Source organism: Stegodyphus dumicola, chromosome 2 (assembly GCF_044657685.1).
Source record: "Stegodyphus dumicola isolate Sdum_Otavi_A_Nest chromosome 2, ASM4465768v1".
Taxonomy (NCBI): Eukaryota; Metazoa; Arthropoda; class Arachnida; order Araneae; family Eresidae; genus Stegodyphus; species Stegodyphus dumicola.
The window spans coordinates 103,145,736-103,159,832 of NC_140769.1; the positions used below are offsets into that span (position 1 = coordinate 103,145,736).

General features: G+C 37.9%; 1 protein-coding gene across 4 annotated transcripts in view; it reads right to left on the reverse strand.

Moving 5' to 3' along the window:
* Positions 1 to 3,352: 3,352 nt before the first annotated feature.
* LOC118192402 (KN motif and ankyrin repeat domain-containing protein 2-like) overlaps positions 3,353 to 14,097 on the reverse strand; it is a 68,582-nt gene continuing 57,837 nt past the window's right edge. For 3 of the 4 annotated variants that reach the window (XM_085810977.1, XM_085810976.1, XM_085810974.1), the window contains 2 exons: positions 13,394 to 13,492; positions 3,353 to 3,579 (listed from right to left, as the gene is read on the reverse strand). In XM_085810977.1, coding sequence (XP_085667103.1) covers positions 3,484 to 3,579; positions 13,394 to 13,492 — 195 coding nt within the window. In that variant the 3' untranslated portion in view covers positions 3,353 to 3,483. The remainder of the gene's footprint in view (positions 3,580 to 13,393; positions 13,493 to 14,097) is intronic. The other variant, XM_085810975.1, reaches the window with a different exon arrangement.

Genomic DNA, 14,097 nt, shown 5'->3' on the forward strand with positions numbered 1-14,097 from the left:
TAATTATTACCTTTAATTAATTTTTATGGAATTTAATATTATTTTCCCTGAATTTTAAATATAACTCCACGAGCGGGATTCGAACCCGCCATCTCTGAGATGAAAGACCTGAACATTACCACACGGCCAACTTGGTCGTCTTATCAGACTTGTTATTTGAATCCTCTTTGTCCCTTTGACGTTTTTGCTCCATTGATGTCATAAAGCTGAAAGTCTGCGCATGCGCTTTGACATGAAAACCGCGTCACACATTTGTTTTTACAGGTGACAGGTGACGGAGGACGGGGACGCCTGACGTATAACATAGGTAAACAGGCATATGTCCCACGTCCTCCACTATCTCGAAGAAGCAACTCGCTGGAGCCCCGTGAGGCTGCACCAGGAGTTTACATGGCCATACAGGGGCTAGATGTCGGGTAGTTTTTACATAGGACGTTGTTAATAACACAAAGTAACTTAGAAAGAATATAAAGGATAGCATTAAAACACTAAAACATTCATATAAGCTGAAACACATAGATATACAAAATTAAACGTAAAAGCATAAAAACACACTCGTAATTACGTAACATAAGGACATAGAAACACACACGAAAATACATATCATGACACATAGAAGACATATGGAAACACGTAGAGCGTGCTGTGCGGAAATATGCTCAGTTCCCATAATACATAATGTACATACTTTCATTAGGGGCTTCTGTTGCATGAATTACATATTTCGTTGCATACACTACATTCGTGCATTGTACGGATATTATATATTTCGATTTACGATAACACATCATTCCATTGGGTGCCCAGTGCTTCACACTGATAAACATGTCAGTAACATTATATCTGCAAGTTGGTGGCTATTGAAAGCAGATGTTAACACGAGGCTCGAAATTGAATGTGGAATGTGTATTACAGAATGTGTACATACTGCGAATATCTAATAGTTGAGTACATTGTCTGCAGTACCATGCTACTGTGGCTCGCAAATGTCTTGCCCTAGGGCGTTGATTTGCTGTACAACTGCGCAGATGCTCCTTATAGCTGGCGGGTGTTTGATTATGAAACGATAGTAAAGTGTTCTATCATTCGTTGGATGTGGTAAGTGGTGGTTTGTTGTTAGACTGCAGTCAAATAGATAGTGCTCGGGAGAACCTAGCATGCCACAGACACAATTGTCAGATGCTGAGATGCCATGACGCATAAAATAAGATGGAAATGGGCCATGACCCGTTATGTACTGTGTCAGTGGGGCTATTGTTATAAGACGTTCCGTGTCTACCTTTGGTAGGAAGTTATACGTCCTTCTCCCTGTGTCGCCACTATTCCATTCTTCTTGCCACTTTTCTTTACAGATGTTACGCAGAGTTTTCTTGAGGTGTGAGACGGGGGTAGGGGCACTTATAGTTTGAGCATGGATGTTGTTGGCAGCCTCATTAGCCAGTCGGTCTGCGACGTCATTCCCTTCGTTGTCGGAGTGTCCTTTTACCCATACCATGTTAAAGCGGGCTTGATGATTATTGCGTAAAAGTTGCTGTATATCTATGATGATGGGTGAAGTGTGGTGATGATCCCTGAGTGCGTGTAGCACTGACATGCTATCTGTGTAAAAAGTCGCATTGGTAAGGGAAAGGTTGAGGGCATGTCGTAGCGCATTCAATATTGCTAGTGCCTCTGCTTGGAAAATACTATTGCTGTTAGTGAGCTGTCCTTTCCATTCCTTTACTAGTGTGCCATGTTCGTAGTGAGCAAACGCGCAGCCCACTCCCTGATCATGTTTTGATCCATCAGTGAACAGTTGTGTAATCGCACAGGAAGTGCGTTGTCTGGAGTGCGATGGCTGATGTTGGATTTTGACATGGATCCCTCTACCTTTGATGGCAGGGTGGATGTGTTGCACACTGCCAGGGAGTTCATAGTCTGTTGTTCTGAACGTAATTCCTGCATATGTGGCTTCTTGTCTGTGATGAGTGATTCGTACATAGGTAGCCTCTGCCTCTGCCTTTATGTGTAATGGCAGCAGGCCTGCAAGTATCGTGGCGGCGCTGGACGCTGTTGTGCGATAACCTCCGCAGATGTTTAATGCAAACGGCCGTTGAATTGTGGTCAGTAGCTTGGTCTTTCGGCTGTTCATTGGTTGTGCCCATATGACTGCTGCGTAGAGAATTATTCTCTCTGCCACTGTCAGATATAATAGTTTCCTGATATGGAGGTTTTGTCCCCAATTTCTCCCTTGAAATTGCCTGGCTTTCCTTGCGATGGTCGATGTTTTTGTACGTATTTCTTGGAGGTGCGGTAACCAGGTGAGTCTTTGATCCCAAGTGACTCCTAGATATTTAATCGTCTTCGTTATTTTTAAGTTCTTGCCCAGTAGCTTTATACATGGACGTCTTGTGGGATTTGTGCCAGGACGTGGAATTACGATGGCTGCGGACTTTTGCCGAGAGATGGTTAACTTAAGTTTATTGCATAGGTCCGTGAATATCGAGCAGGTTTCTGTGGCATTCCGTTCCAGTTCATCTCTTGTGCGGCCAGACACCAGAAGGGCTACATCGTCGGCGTATGCTATAATATCTGTGTGCAAAGGCCATTCATGTTGTAGTATGGAGTTAAAGGTGATTATCCAGAGCAACGGACCGGCACAAGAGCCTTGTGGACACCCTCTTTCCTGCCGCTTGATAGTGAGGCCATTGTTGTTGGCTACTATGAGGCTACGTGCATGTAGATAGTTCGTGATGATGTTAAAGAGGTTTTTGGGACATTTGTTTTTACAGGACAGCTAGGATATAGTGTACTAGAAGATATAGTGGAATTATCGGCGCTATTTTTCGTAATGGAGTTTCGACATTCCGTTAGATGGCGCTGTGATCACATGTGCCCCGTAAATCCGAGACGTTTACTGCAATTTCAATTATGTTTAAAGGTCTAAATTAACATATTTCACACGAAATTTTTCTCATCTTTTTTTAAGAAATATATTTATTTAATTTCATGGCGCCTTTAAGAGGCCTACAGAAGTTTTTTTTTTCTTTTTTTTCTTTTTTTTTTTTTTTTTTTTGCTTGCATATATTACAGAAATTATATATTTTTAATGCTCATCTTGTATAGTCTTTAATGCTCATCTTGCATAGTCTCATTTTTGAGGTCATAAACTGTTTATTTTCATTAAAAATCAAAACTTTTAGTCTTGAATGAATTTAATGACAAAGTAGTTTATTATGAATAAGTATAATTATGACAGTAATATGTTATTCATAATTATAATTCTGAAACTACAGAATTTATTTGCATGAGCATGTGTTTGTATATTGCTGATTATATTGTGATATTTGTGTTAAAAATATAAGAGGAAAAATACTGGATATATATTATTTTATTAAACATTCTTGTTTACCAAAGGAATAAATAATAATACAAAAAAATGCCATTTGCCATAAGGCTGAAATAATTGTAATATGATTTTTTATGCTGTTCAGTGGCATCAGCTCAGCTGGCAATGTTATCATGAAGGGCTTTTTTGACTTTTATTATGCTCTTTATTCCACTTCTCTTCTTGTTAGCACAATGTAAGCATGGCATTCTCTGGGAGAAGAAAAAAGAAAAAATTAAATCTATGCCAGGAAGCCAGTCTTTACATCCATTTTTTCTGCGGCTGCTTAAATTATACAGTGCAAAGTCAGAAATCGGACGACCACCAGGCAAAAAAATAATAAAGAAATTCCCTTTATAAAATGTAGGAATGGAGAATATAAAAACAGAAGGAAGAAGGCATACCATAAATGCTATTTTTCTCCTGACTGAGTTTTCTGCATGTTCAAACAGCTGATGGCTAGGCAATCGCACCTTGCCAATAACAGTGCAATGATTGACGTATTCCTATTGGTCAGGATCATACTTTTGGTCCTTGAGTAGTTGTGGGAGAAGCAAGGTATTCCCCCCTCCCGGTGCAATCTGTGTGCGTACTATACAGTCAAAAGTCTTTAATGCGGACTCGTCGGAACTTCGGCGATTCCGGATTATCGATTTTTCCGGATTATAGATCATCAGTTTAAATCTGATAAGATGGCATGCAGAAATTATAAAATTAAAAATATGAAACCGTAATTTATGAAATAAAGAGCAATTACGATCCAAAGGGTATCAAAATTTACAAAAAAAAACTTTATATTTATTTGTTTACTTTATTAAACATTTCTTTCAACGCTCGCATGCGTGTAAAGCATACATTACGCATAGTCGAAATTAGAAAATTGCAACCAGAAAACTATTTAATGTGTATTCGTGATATTTATAATGACGAGGAATTTGATTTAAATCATATCAAAGACGGAGTACATCGAGATGAAATATTACATATAGTAAGGAATTATGAGCCGAATAAAATAAAAACATTTGCCCTGAAGATAAGGATAGTGCTCACAGATCAACTTCCAGTTAATTGCACGCTTCGTCTTCCCCCCCCCAACCCCCGCAGAGCAGCATGAAATTGATAAACATATTTCGGAATGATTAGAGAATCAAAGGATATGCCTTTATCCAATTTTTGCATCAATTCCACTTCTTGTTTGATGGACATCGAAACATGTTTTCTCTTTGTAGATCCTTTGGTAGCTCCAGAATCGGAAATTCTTTTTGACATAATCGAAAGTTCAATTTACTTTTATAAAATTGCTCTAATAGTCTGTAAAAAATAATAAGCCGGATCCAATTAGAAGATTAAGGAACAACGCAATCTGCAACATTAACTGAATTAGATAATTTTAGCTTAGCTTATACCGTCCGTTATACATTAAACGCGCATGCGTAAACTTATTATCCGCATGCGTGAAAGCATTATGCATTGACGCATGCGCAGAAAGTTTGTAGCTTTGAGGTCCGGATTAAAGACTTTTGACTGTATTTTGCTGCTCGTCACTTTCCTAAATTCTAAAAATTTTGATGCCCGTAAATTCCATTGTCTGATGCCTCTCCTAAATTCTAAACGTTCCGACACCCTACTGCTGCCACACCATTTGCACCTTCTCTTGCACCAGCTTCTGAAGGGTTAGCATTTTTCTATTTGACCTAAATGATAAGTGAAACTCCTGTCTTGCCATGTCTATATATCATATTAATAGATTTAAAATAATTATTTAAAATCTACAATCGCCGAAATTCCGACGATTACGAATATATTGTAGCTCTTAGATGAAACTTATCGAAAATAGCGGGCGATCCAAAATTTTAATTCTGTTTTCTACAAATTCATTTTTACTTCCTTGTACGAAGTACAGGAAGTATTGTAATCACGGAAAATTCCGGGTACCATATTTCAACGAAATTTATATTTTGATCTCTATCGAATGCATGCGTGACAACTGTGCCTAAGGACAGAATAAAAGACTCTTTTTCCCCAAACGAATTCTAAAACTGATTTAAAATGGATTCAGAAGAAATTTTTTGTGGCGTCTGTACGTATGTATGTATCTCGCATAACTCAAAAACGGACTCAGAACTTTAAGCTGATTCTGAAATTTTGTGTGTGAGACTGCTATAACATGTAGATGTGCACTTCCTATTTTGGTAGCAATCGACTGCACCAAAAGTATATAAATATGTATATGTCTCCTCTGTTACTCAACTCAGTGAGCTCAGTTTCTTTATTCTTTTATGTTTGCATATTGTGCATTTTTTTATTTAAAGATGACTGAATTATGTTGCTTTTATCTTCGGGTTAAGTTTTTATGCCATTAGTTAACTTGCATGTTATAGTTGTAGAATTATCAACAAGTGTTTAAGTGAACCTAATTTTTTTTTATATTTGTTTACATTTGAAACATACATACATAATACTGTACATAACTAGCAGAATAGTGGATTTGTTGCCAATCTAGTTAAACTAAGCTTCGCAACAACAAATTAACGTCTTCTTTTATTATTGCGAATTAAATTATGCCATTCTGGAATTATCATTTACCGTAATTTCCGGAAGAAACGCCGCGGCGTTTACGTGTTTAAAACTTAAATTTTCAGCGGGTGTGGCGTTTAGGTGCACTAAAAATAAAATATTGCCTTCGATGGTCATTGTGCATAGTTTGAATAACTTTGTCATTTTACATAGTTTGAATAACTTTGTCATTGTACATAGTTTGGATGGCGTTGTCATTGTACATAGATCACTCAGTTGTTCCAGAATCTTCCAGGAACCACCCTTACCCCATCCCTGCCTTTTCTGCAATTTTTTTCAAAGGCGGAAACGACTCCATCTGCCTCGCAATAACGAACTCTTACGTATTTTCCCTTCAGCATGAATCGATTTTTCTTGGCATTCTGCCAGATACAGATCCCATCAGTTTGGGTACAAGTACTTGTTGGATAGTTTTTAAGTAAAAGGGAGTGGAAATTTTTTGAAAATAGCACCTAAACGGCACAGAAGCTATACTACTGGTTTTAAGTTTAATGTAATTTCACGTGCTGAATAAATTGGAAAAAGAGCAGCAGCTCAAGAGTTTGAAGTGGACGAGAGATGTATTCGACGTCGGAGAACTGAAAAAGAAAAACTTAAAAATATGCCACAACGAGCCAAAAAAGAAGTGGTACTGTAAGGTGGCCGAATCTAAAGGACGACCTTGCAAACTGGATAAAGGAGCAACGAAAAAAAGGAATGGCAATTTCGACTGTAAAAATTCGCTTACAAGCAAAATTTATAGCAAAGCAAATGAACATAAATGATTTCAAAGGAGGACCTTGCTGGTGTAGCAGATTTATGAAAAGAAAAAATCAGTCGGGCAACAATTACCAATGGACTGGCAGGATAAAAAAAGGCATCTTTTCTAAAATATGTGACAGATATTATTGACAAAAGAAAACTTCTTCGGTCACAGATAATAAATATGGATGAAACGCCGTTAGCTTTCGACTCTCCTGCAAACAGAACTGGTGCAAAAACTGTATCTGTGCTTACGACGGGGCATGAAAGAACATCATTTACATGTGTGTTAACTTGTTAGTCATTTACATGTGTGTTAGCTTGAACGTCATTTACACCGTTAGCTTGTGGCGCAAACGGTGACAAGCTAAAGCCGATGATAATTTTTTAACGGAAAACTATTCCGAAGGGAGATTTTCCTAATTACGTAATTATTTGTGCAAACGAGAACGGCTGGATGTGCGAAACAATCATGCATGAGTGGCTACAAAAAGTCTGACAGTGTCGTAAGGGATCTTTTTTCCAACCAAAAGGGTTATTGATAATGGATTCCATGCGTCCTCATTTACTTGAGTCAGTGAAAACCAGATGTCAAAAATTGTCTACGACCATAGCAATAATTCCTGGTGGTTTGACAAAAATCTTACAACCATTAGATTTGTCAGGTAATAAATCTTTCAAAGCTGAAGTCCGAAAGCGGTGGGAGTGTTGGATGAGTGAAGGATTGCATACGTATACCAAAAGCGGTAAAATTTGCAGAGCATCTTATCAAAAAGTTGCAAAGTGTGTAGGAAGTGCGCGGAAATCGGTAAAAACATCGTCAATAATAGCAGGATTCAAAGAAGCTGAAATTATATCTTTAGATAAAGAGACTGTAAACCAAGAGGATAAATGTGACGATGACGATCTGAAAGACTTGGACTTAGATCAGGATTTACTAAATCTTTTTAATTCAGAAAGTGAAGAATCAGATTTTGATGGCTTCATATGATGTATAGTTTGCTTTAATTTCTTTTGTAAGTAAAATTTAAAATTTGCTTTTGTAATTTAAATTTAATAGTTCGTTGTTGCAATATTTTTTATAATATAGTCTGAGTATTACAAATATGGATTTCTTTAGTGGGTAAATATAAGTATATTCGTGAACATATATTTTCAACATTTCTTACCTTTAATTTATTTTTGAGTTATGATTTCATTTCATGCATTTTTCTTACTTTATATGTCATATATCAGGACATAAGTTGAGATTTTGCATCTATACGGCCCTCGACGATGTCACGCGCAATTAAATCTATTGCGGCGTTTCTGTGTAATTTTAATTTTTTTCCGGCCATTTTTCTCGAGTGCGGCGTTTACGCTGATGCGGCCTTTCTTCCGAAAATTACGTTAAGTTATTAAATTATCCCATATATTAACTAAGCATAGAGTCTACAACAAATTAAATAAGTTTCTACGCCTTCAATGTCTTTTTACCGAATGAGATCGAAAGTATACTTTCAGTTTTGTGCACCGAAAAATCTCGTTCTTGCTCGTTTGCCGAATTACTTGTTTTTGCGTAGAAACTGCAGTTTTAATTGTAAAATTTTTTAACTGTATTTGGTGTTTTATATTTTTCTGTATCTTTAAATTTTTAATGAAGATATTTTGTGTTATTATTTTTGCCTTGTCGCGAAGCGAGAACTGAATTAATTGAATGAGAAATACATCTCTAATGAAATTCGCGGAACTAAGTGTTTCACATTTGTAAAAACTGCTCTCTCCAGTCTGATACGGGCAGAGGAGACTATACGAGTAGTGCATGCGCGTTAGGTAAGTAGCGCTGAATCGTCTGTGAAAAGCTGTTTATTTTTTATTTGTTTAATTTTTTCATACATCGTTTATTATAGTATTTGAATAGAACATGTGGCAACGATTAGATAATTCTTCAGATGATATAATTTTTTGTGCATTCTGATATATAAAATGAATGAGGTGTAACGCTGTTAAGTGAACATAGCGCCAGAGTATCGCTATGGTAAATAAATATATTGAATTTTAAAAAGCGTATTTATTCTATTGTGGTTTTTGCGCTATTGGCAAAGCAGATTTAATTCAATTCAATAATTTTAAATGAAATGCAGGAAAAAATGCATATAATTTAATATTCCGTACAAGGAAGCCATGTGGTGTACATATCAGATTTTTTATTTTCATATTTCATAAACATATTTTAAAAAAATGTTTATCAAGCCCACCAGCGGCCGAGCGGTAAAGTCGCTGAACACTTGTAGTTCGATCCGAGGTTCGAATCCCGCGAACAGGCTGGCTGCATGGGCATTTTCGTGGTTTTCCCCATGTGTAACGTGTATACGAGCCAGTTTCCCGTAGAAAGTCCTTCACGAAGGCGTGTGTGTATTTAATTATAGCAAAGCAGGGCTATCTGCCTAAAGGGAGGCTACTAGGGCTATCTGCCTAAGGGGAGGGATGCCTTCATGGAGGACTTTCTAAGGGAAACTGGCTCGTATACACGTTACACATGGGGAAAAACACGGGAACGGGCTGGCATGCAGCCAGCCCGTTCGCGGTATTCGAACCTCGGACCGAACTACCAGTGTTCAGCGACCGCTCGGCCCCTGGTGGCCTTCACGAAAGCATCCCACCCCTTAGGCAGATAGCCCTCGTGTGCTTTGCCATAATTAAATACACCAACGCCAAAAATATTTATCGAAGTATTCAGTATTTGCAGTTAGTATGGTCAGTTTGCTAAAACGTTTTCAGATTTAGGTACAGATAGATGAAAAAGGAATTCTTTGTTTCCTTGGAATTTTTGTTCTGTTTTAAACATAATTTATAGTAGTGTAAATAAATACTATAACATAATTATAGTATTTATTTACATAAACTTTTATTGTATTTTTGAGAAACCATTTTTATAATATTCGTTATATTCAGTGTGTTAAGTAAAGAAAGAGGTATCGTTCGAAATATTATCCTGAGATTTCAAACAAAAAGTGGTTTCTCAGTGAAGAAAGTTTAAAAATTTTTAAGCTGGGTGGTCAGCTTGGCGAGTAGCTCGTCAGGTAGGCCATTCTGATTTTACTGTGAGGAGGGTTTGGAACCAGTCGATAGAAGAAACGTCATTTGCACGGCGACCAGGCCCAGAACGCTCTCGACAGACCAGTCATTGAGAAGACCGTCATAGCATACGACACGTACGCGTACAGCCGACTGCCTCATTGGCCGCTATCCAGACATAGGCAGCAGCTTCATTATCGGCATCTGAGTCTTCCTGAACCATCGCAAGACGCCTGGTTGAAGGACATCGCGGCGCCCATTACGTGGTGCTACACATGACACCCACGCACCGACGCCTCCGTTGGGAGTGGTGTCGCGCACGACAGGATTGGACTTTTAACGGAATGGAACCAGGTCGTCTTCAGCGACGAATCTAGATTCAATTTGACCAGTGATCACAATCGTGTTCGTGTGTGGAGGCCCCGTGGTGAACGCCTCAATCCTACCTTCACTTTACAGTGACACACCGTTCCCACAGTTGGTGTGATGGTATGGGGTGCCATTGCTTACGATATAAGGTCACCCCTAATATTGATCCACAGCACAATGATAGGCCAGCGGTACTTCCATGACATCCTTCAGCCACATGTGTTGCCACTCATGGCAGGGCTCCCAGGAGCCTTTTACAACAAGACTGCTCGGCCATATACAGCACGGATCTCACAGGACTGCCTCCGCCACATTAACACTCTTACCTGGCCTGCTCGATTCCCAGATTTGTCACCAATGGAGCATATCTGGGATCATTTGGGATGGCAAGTTGGACCAAAGAATGTCTGTGTAAAGAAGGAAAGGCTCCATAGACGTAATGTAAACCAGTTTGTCTTCTACGCCGCTAGAAAGAAGAGGGAAAATTCGCCAAAGGATTTGGCGACGGAACCTGTTGGCGAAAATTTCCCCCTTTATGATGTACCGGACCTGGCGGCGATTTTCCTCCTTCGCGATATGTACAGGAAATTAAGGAACACGGGTTAAGATGAATGAAAAAATTAGGTTAAACTTTCACTGGCTGTTGAACTTGCATTACCCATATCGCAGTTTGATGTCTGATTTTATATCCGTCAATATGAGGGGGGAAATGGAGTCACAGCTTTAAAAATCTTGATAAACGTGACCGTCGAAACTGTCTGAACTTCAACATTAGCTTTGGCGCTTTTTAGCGACAGATATTTCACGCATTAGCAGTTGTTACCCTTTTCGTTCGAAGGGAGCCACGTCTGCTGCTGCGAAGTTTTCCTTCTTAACAGTACATATTCTTTGGTTGGACAGCCTACGACATTGGCCGAAATAGAGGCGTGTTTACAGCAACTATGTAACGAGATGTCTCAGGACACCATACGGAGCTTGTATGCCTCAATGCCCGCTCGTATCGCATCGTTTATTCGCGCTAGAGGAGTACTAAAACTTCCATTTATGTGTACTTTTTTCTTTAATTTTCCAATCACTTACTTATATCAAAGTAGTACTTACATATGTAAAATTTCGTTTCGTTTTGACAAAACTTTCTTGTTGTGCAAATTTTTATGGCAATGAGTGTATATGCGTTTCAAATATATTCAAAATTTTTGGCAAAATAGATTTCTAAATTTTCCATAAATAACTTATGCAACTAATTTTCGTTTTAAGAAGAGAAATTGGGTACTGATTGTGATGTTGCACATTTTGCAGTCGACAACATAGTATGGAGCACCAAAAGAGAAAGCAAGATCGTTTAGCATATTAAAAATACGCTATTTAAAAGGATTACAAAATTGGTCATCAAATAGTTCCATTTTAAGAAATGAATCCAATAAGTTAGGATTTGAGATTACGGTAATATTGGTCTTGGATACCGTTTTGTAAAAATATATGAAATTTAAATTTTTATGCTGGACATAGCGTCAAAAATTTTTTAACAGCTAAGTTAATAAAAAAAACCACTCTTATAATTCAAGGTAACATGAATTCGAATGTTTGGAGTCAATAAATAATATTGTTGAAGACATTTACGCATGCGAAGTTTTGAATGCAGATTTCTAAAAGAAACATCAATGAAAGCATTTAGCTTCAAACCAGGGTCATTTGAAAGAACATTAAAATTTGGAATCTTATATTCAATGAAATCTTGCTTTAAACAACTCCTTAAGAATCATTCCTTACCCCATCCTAGGCGATTTCAAATATAATTTTAATTTGCATACCTTTGATAGTGTAGTGCTTGTCGGGACTGATTAACATTGATAGTTCAATCCAGGCTCAAATCCCAGGGAATGGATTGGCTGCATAAGATTCCAATGTGTAACGTGAATATATTCTTTTTGGGGGACGGGGGGGGCGAGTTTTCCACGAAGACATTCTTTCCTTAAGCTGCATTCGTGATGGCCTGGTGACGTGAAAAGCGGAAACCTGGAAGAAACACTTTCAGCATATGCATTTCGCGGCTGAGTATATATTCTCTTTAAGAGTTGTCATATGCACATCAGATCCAAGAAATTCAGGAAATACTGCTGACGAAAGATGCCGATTAGGAAAGAGGTTGGAATTCTGGGACATCAGGCAAACCGCTGCCCCTCACAGATGATTTTCAGCGCCAGATCTTACGCTTTGAAACCAGCTTGATTCTTTGAAAGCTGACGATGCAAATCTCAGTTACAGCCAAGAAACTGACGTGGGAGGAAGTTAGAACTCTTTATATGGAGCCGAACACTGAAAGTGACTTGAGAAGCCTCTTAAAAGATGGTTTGGTTTATTTGATGGCAAAGCACTCGAGGGCTATCTGGATACATTCGTCAAGGACTTTCTAACATGAGAGATGAAATTATGGTAGCGCTTCCCTGAAATGCTCTCAGGAGAGAGAGGATTCATTTGAAAGCGAACATTGGTTTAACACCTTCCGAAATAAAGCTGATTCCCCGATTAAAGTGGTTATCTTTAATCGGGGAATCAGCTTTATTTCGGAAGGTGTTAAACCGACTTTTCTTTGACTCTAGTCCCAACGGAACTTAAAAAATTATTCTGCTGTGAAGAAAGTAGTAGAATTCTCAAGGGAAAAAAGGGAGCTCTTGAGCTACTACATTTTTTCACAGAGGTGCAACTCACTAAAGTGGAACAGCAGATTTATCTCTTTAAGACCCGTTCTCGATTTGACATCAGCATTCGGAACTACAAACCAGGAAAGTTTCTTATAATTTGCTTTTGATGCCAAAGGCTTGGTCATCGACAGATTAAATGCAGTAATAAATGAAGATGTTACAAATGCTTTCGAGAGCATCTGACGTACAATCAAAGTGAGTGAGATGTTTCTGATTACTTAAGATGCTCAAAATTCCGATGAATACAAAGTCAAGCAGGGTATATATAGCTTTAACCTACCTTCGAGAATATTCCCGAGAAAACCACTAAGAATGCGTTCTGGAATGTTCTCGCTCCATATATGGCATATCCCCAATTTTGTCGCCAAATCTGGCAACCCTGCCTTTCCCTATCATCTTTTGGCAACCCTAAGCCTGCTTTGTGAGGAAGCTATTTCGCCGCAGCTGGGCATTTCGCAACAATTCCAATTTTTGTTTTATTATATGCGAAAGTATCTCTGAATTCTTTTATTTCGAGTAAGTGAATATATATTTTGAATATGCAAAATTTTAACTTCATATACTGATAGAGAACTGGTACCTTTAAACTCCTTTCCATCCACAGTGTCCATAAATAGATTAGTAATGCTGTATCTGTGTGTTTTGTTCGCAATGCCACCTTGTAGGCTGTCAATCCATCCTGTGGAAAAAAGCTGAGTAATAGCATTCATGTTTAAAAAAATTTAGTATCTTTTTTATTAATTACTCTTTACTTGAAATTCCCATAGAACATATTATTTTGGATACAGCCGAAATCATCGCGACAAAAACATCGCGGACGAAAACGTCGCGGAGAAAACAACGCAAGGAGGAAACGTCATGCTACAAAATATCGCAGTTCTAAAACATCATGGTACAAAATATTGGCGTCGAAAATAAAACGATTCAAAAACTTCGCAGTTTAAAAACATCGTCGTCGAAAATATCGTGGTGAAAAATAAAGTATCTACAAATCATCGCATGACGATAACATCGCAGACATGCTTTTTTGAGGCTTTAATAATTGTAAATGGATATTCCCATGATGATTTGTGAGCGCAATATTGAAAGAAGGGTAATTTTTACTTTCATACTTTTTATAAACTTATACATTTTTGCTGATAAAGTAAGAAGGAGACTTAAGCATAGAAAATTAATGCAACTTACAGCACTTAATGGAATTTTAAACCGACATAGTTAACTAACAAAGGTTATTAATAAATCATTTAAAAAAAATTTACTAGTAATTTTTCATGAAAAGTATAA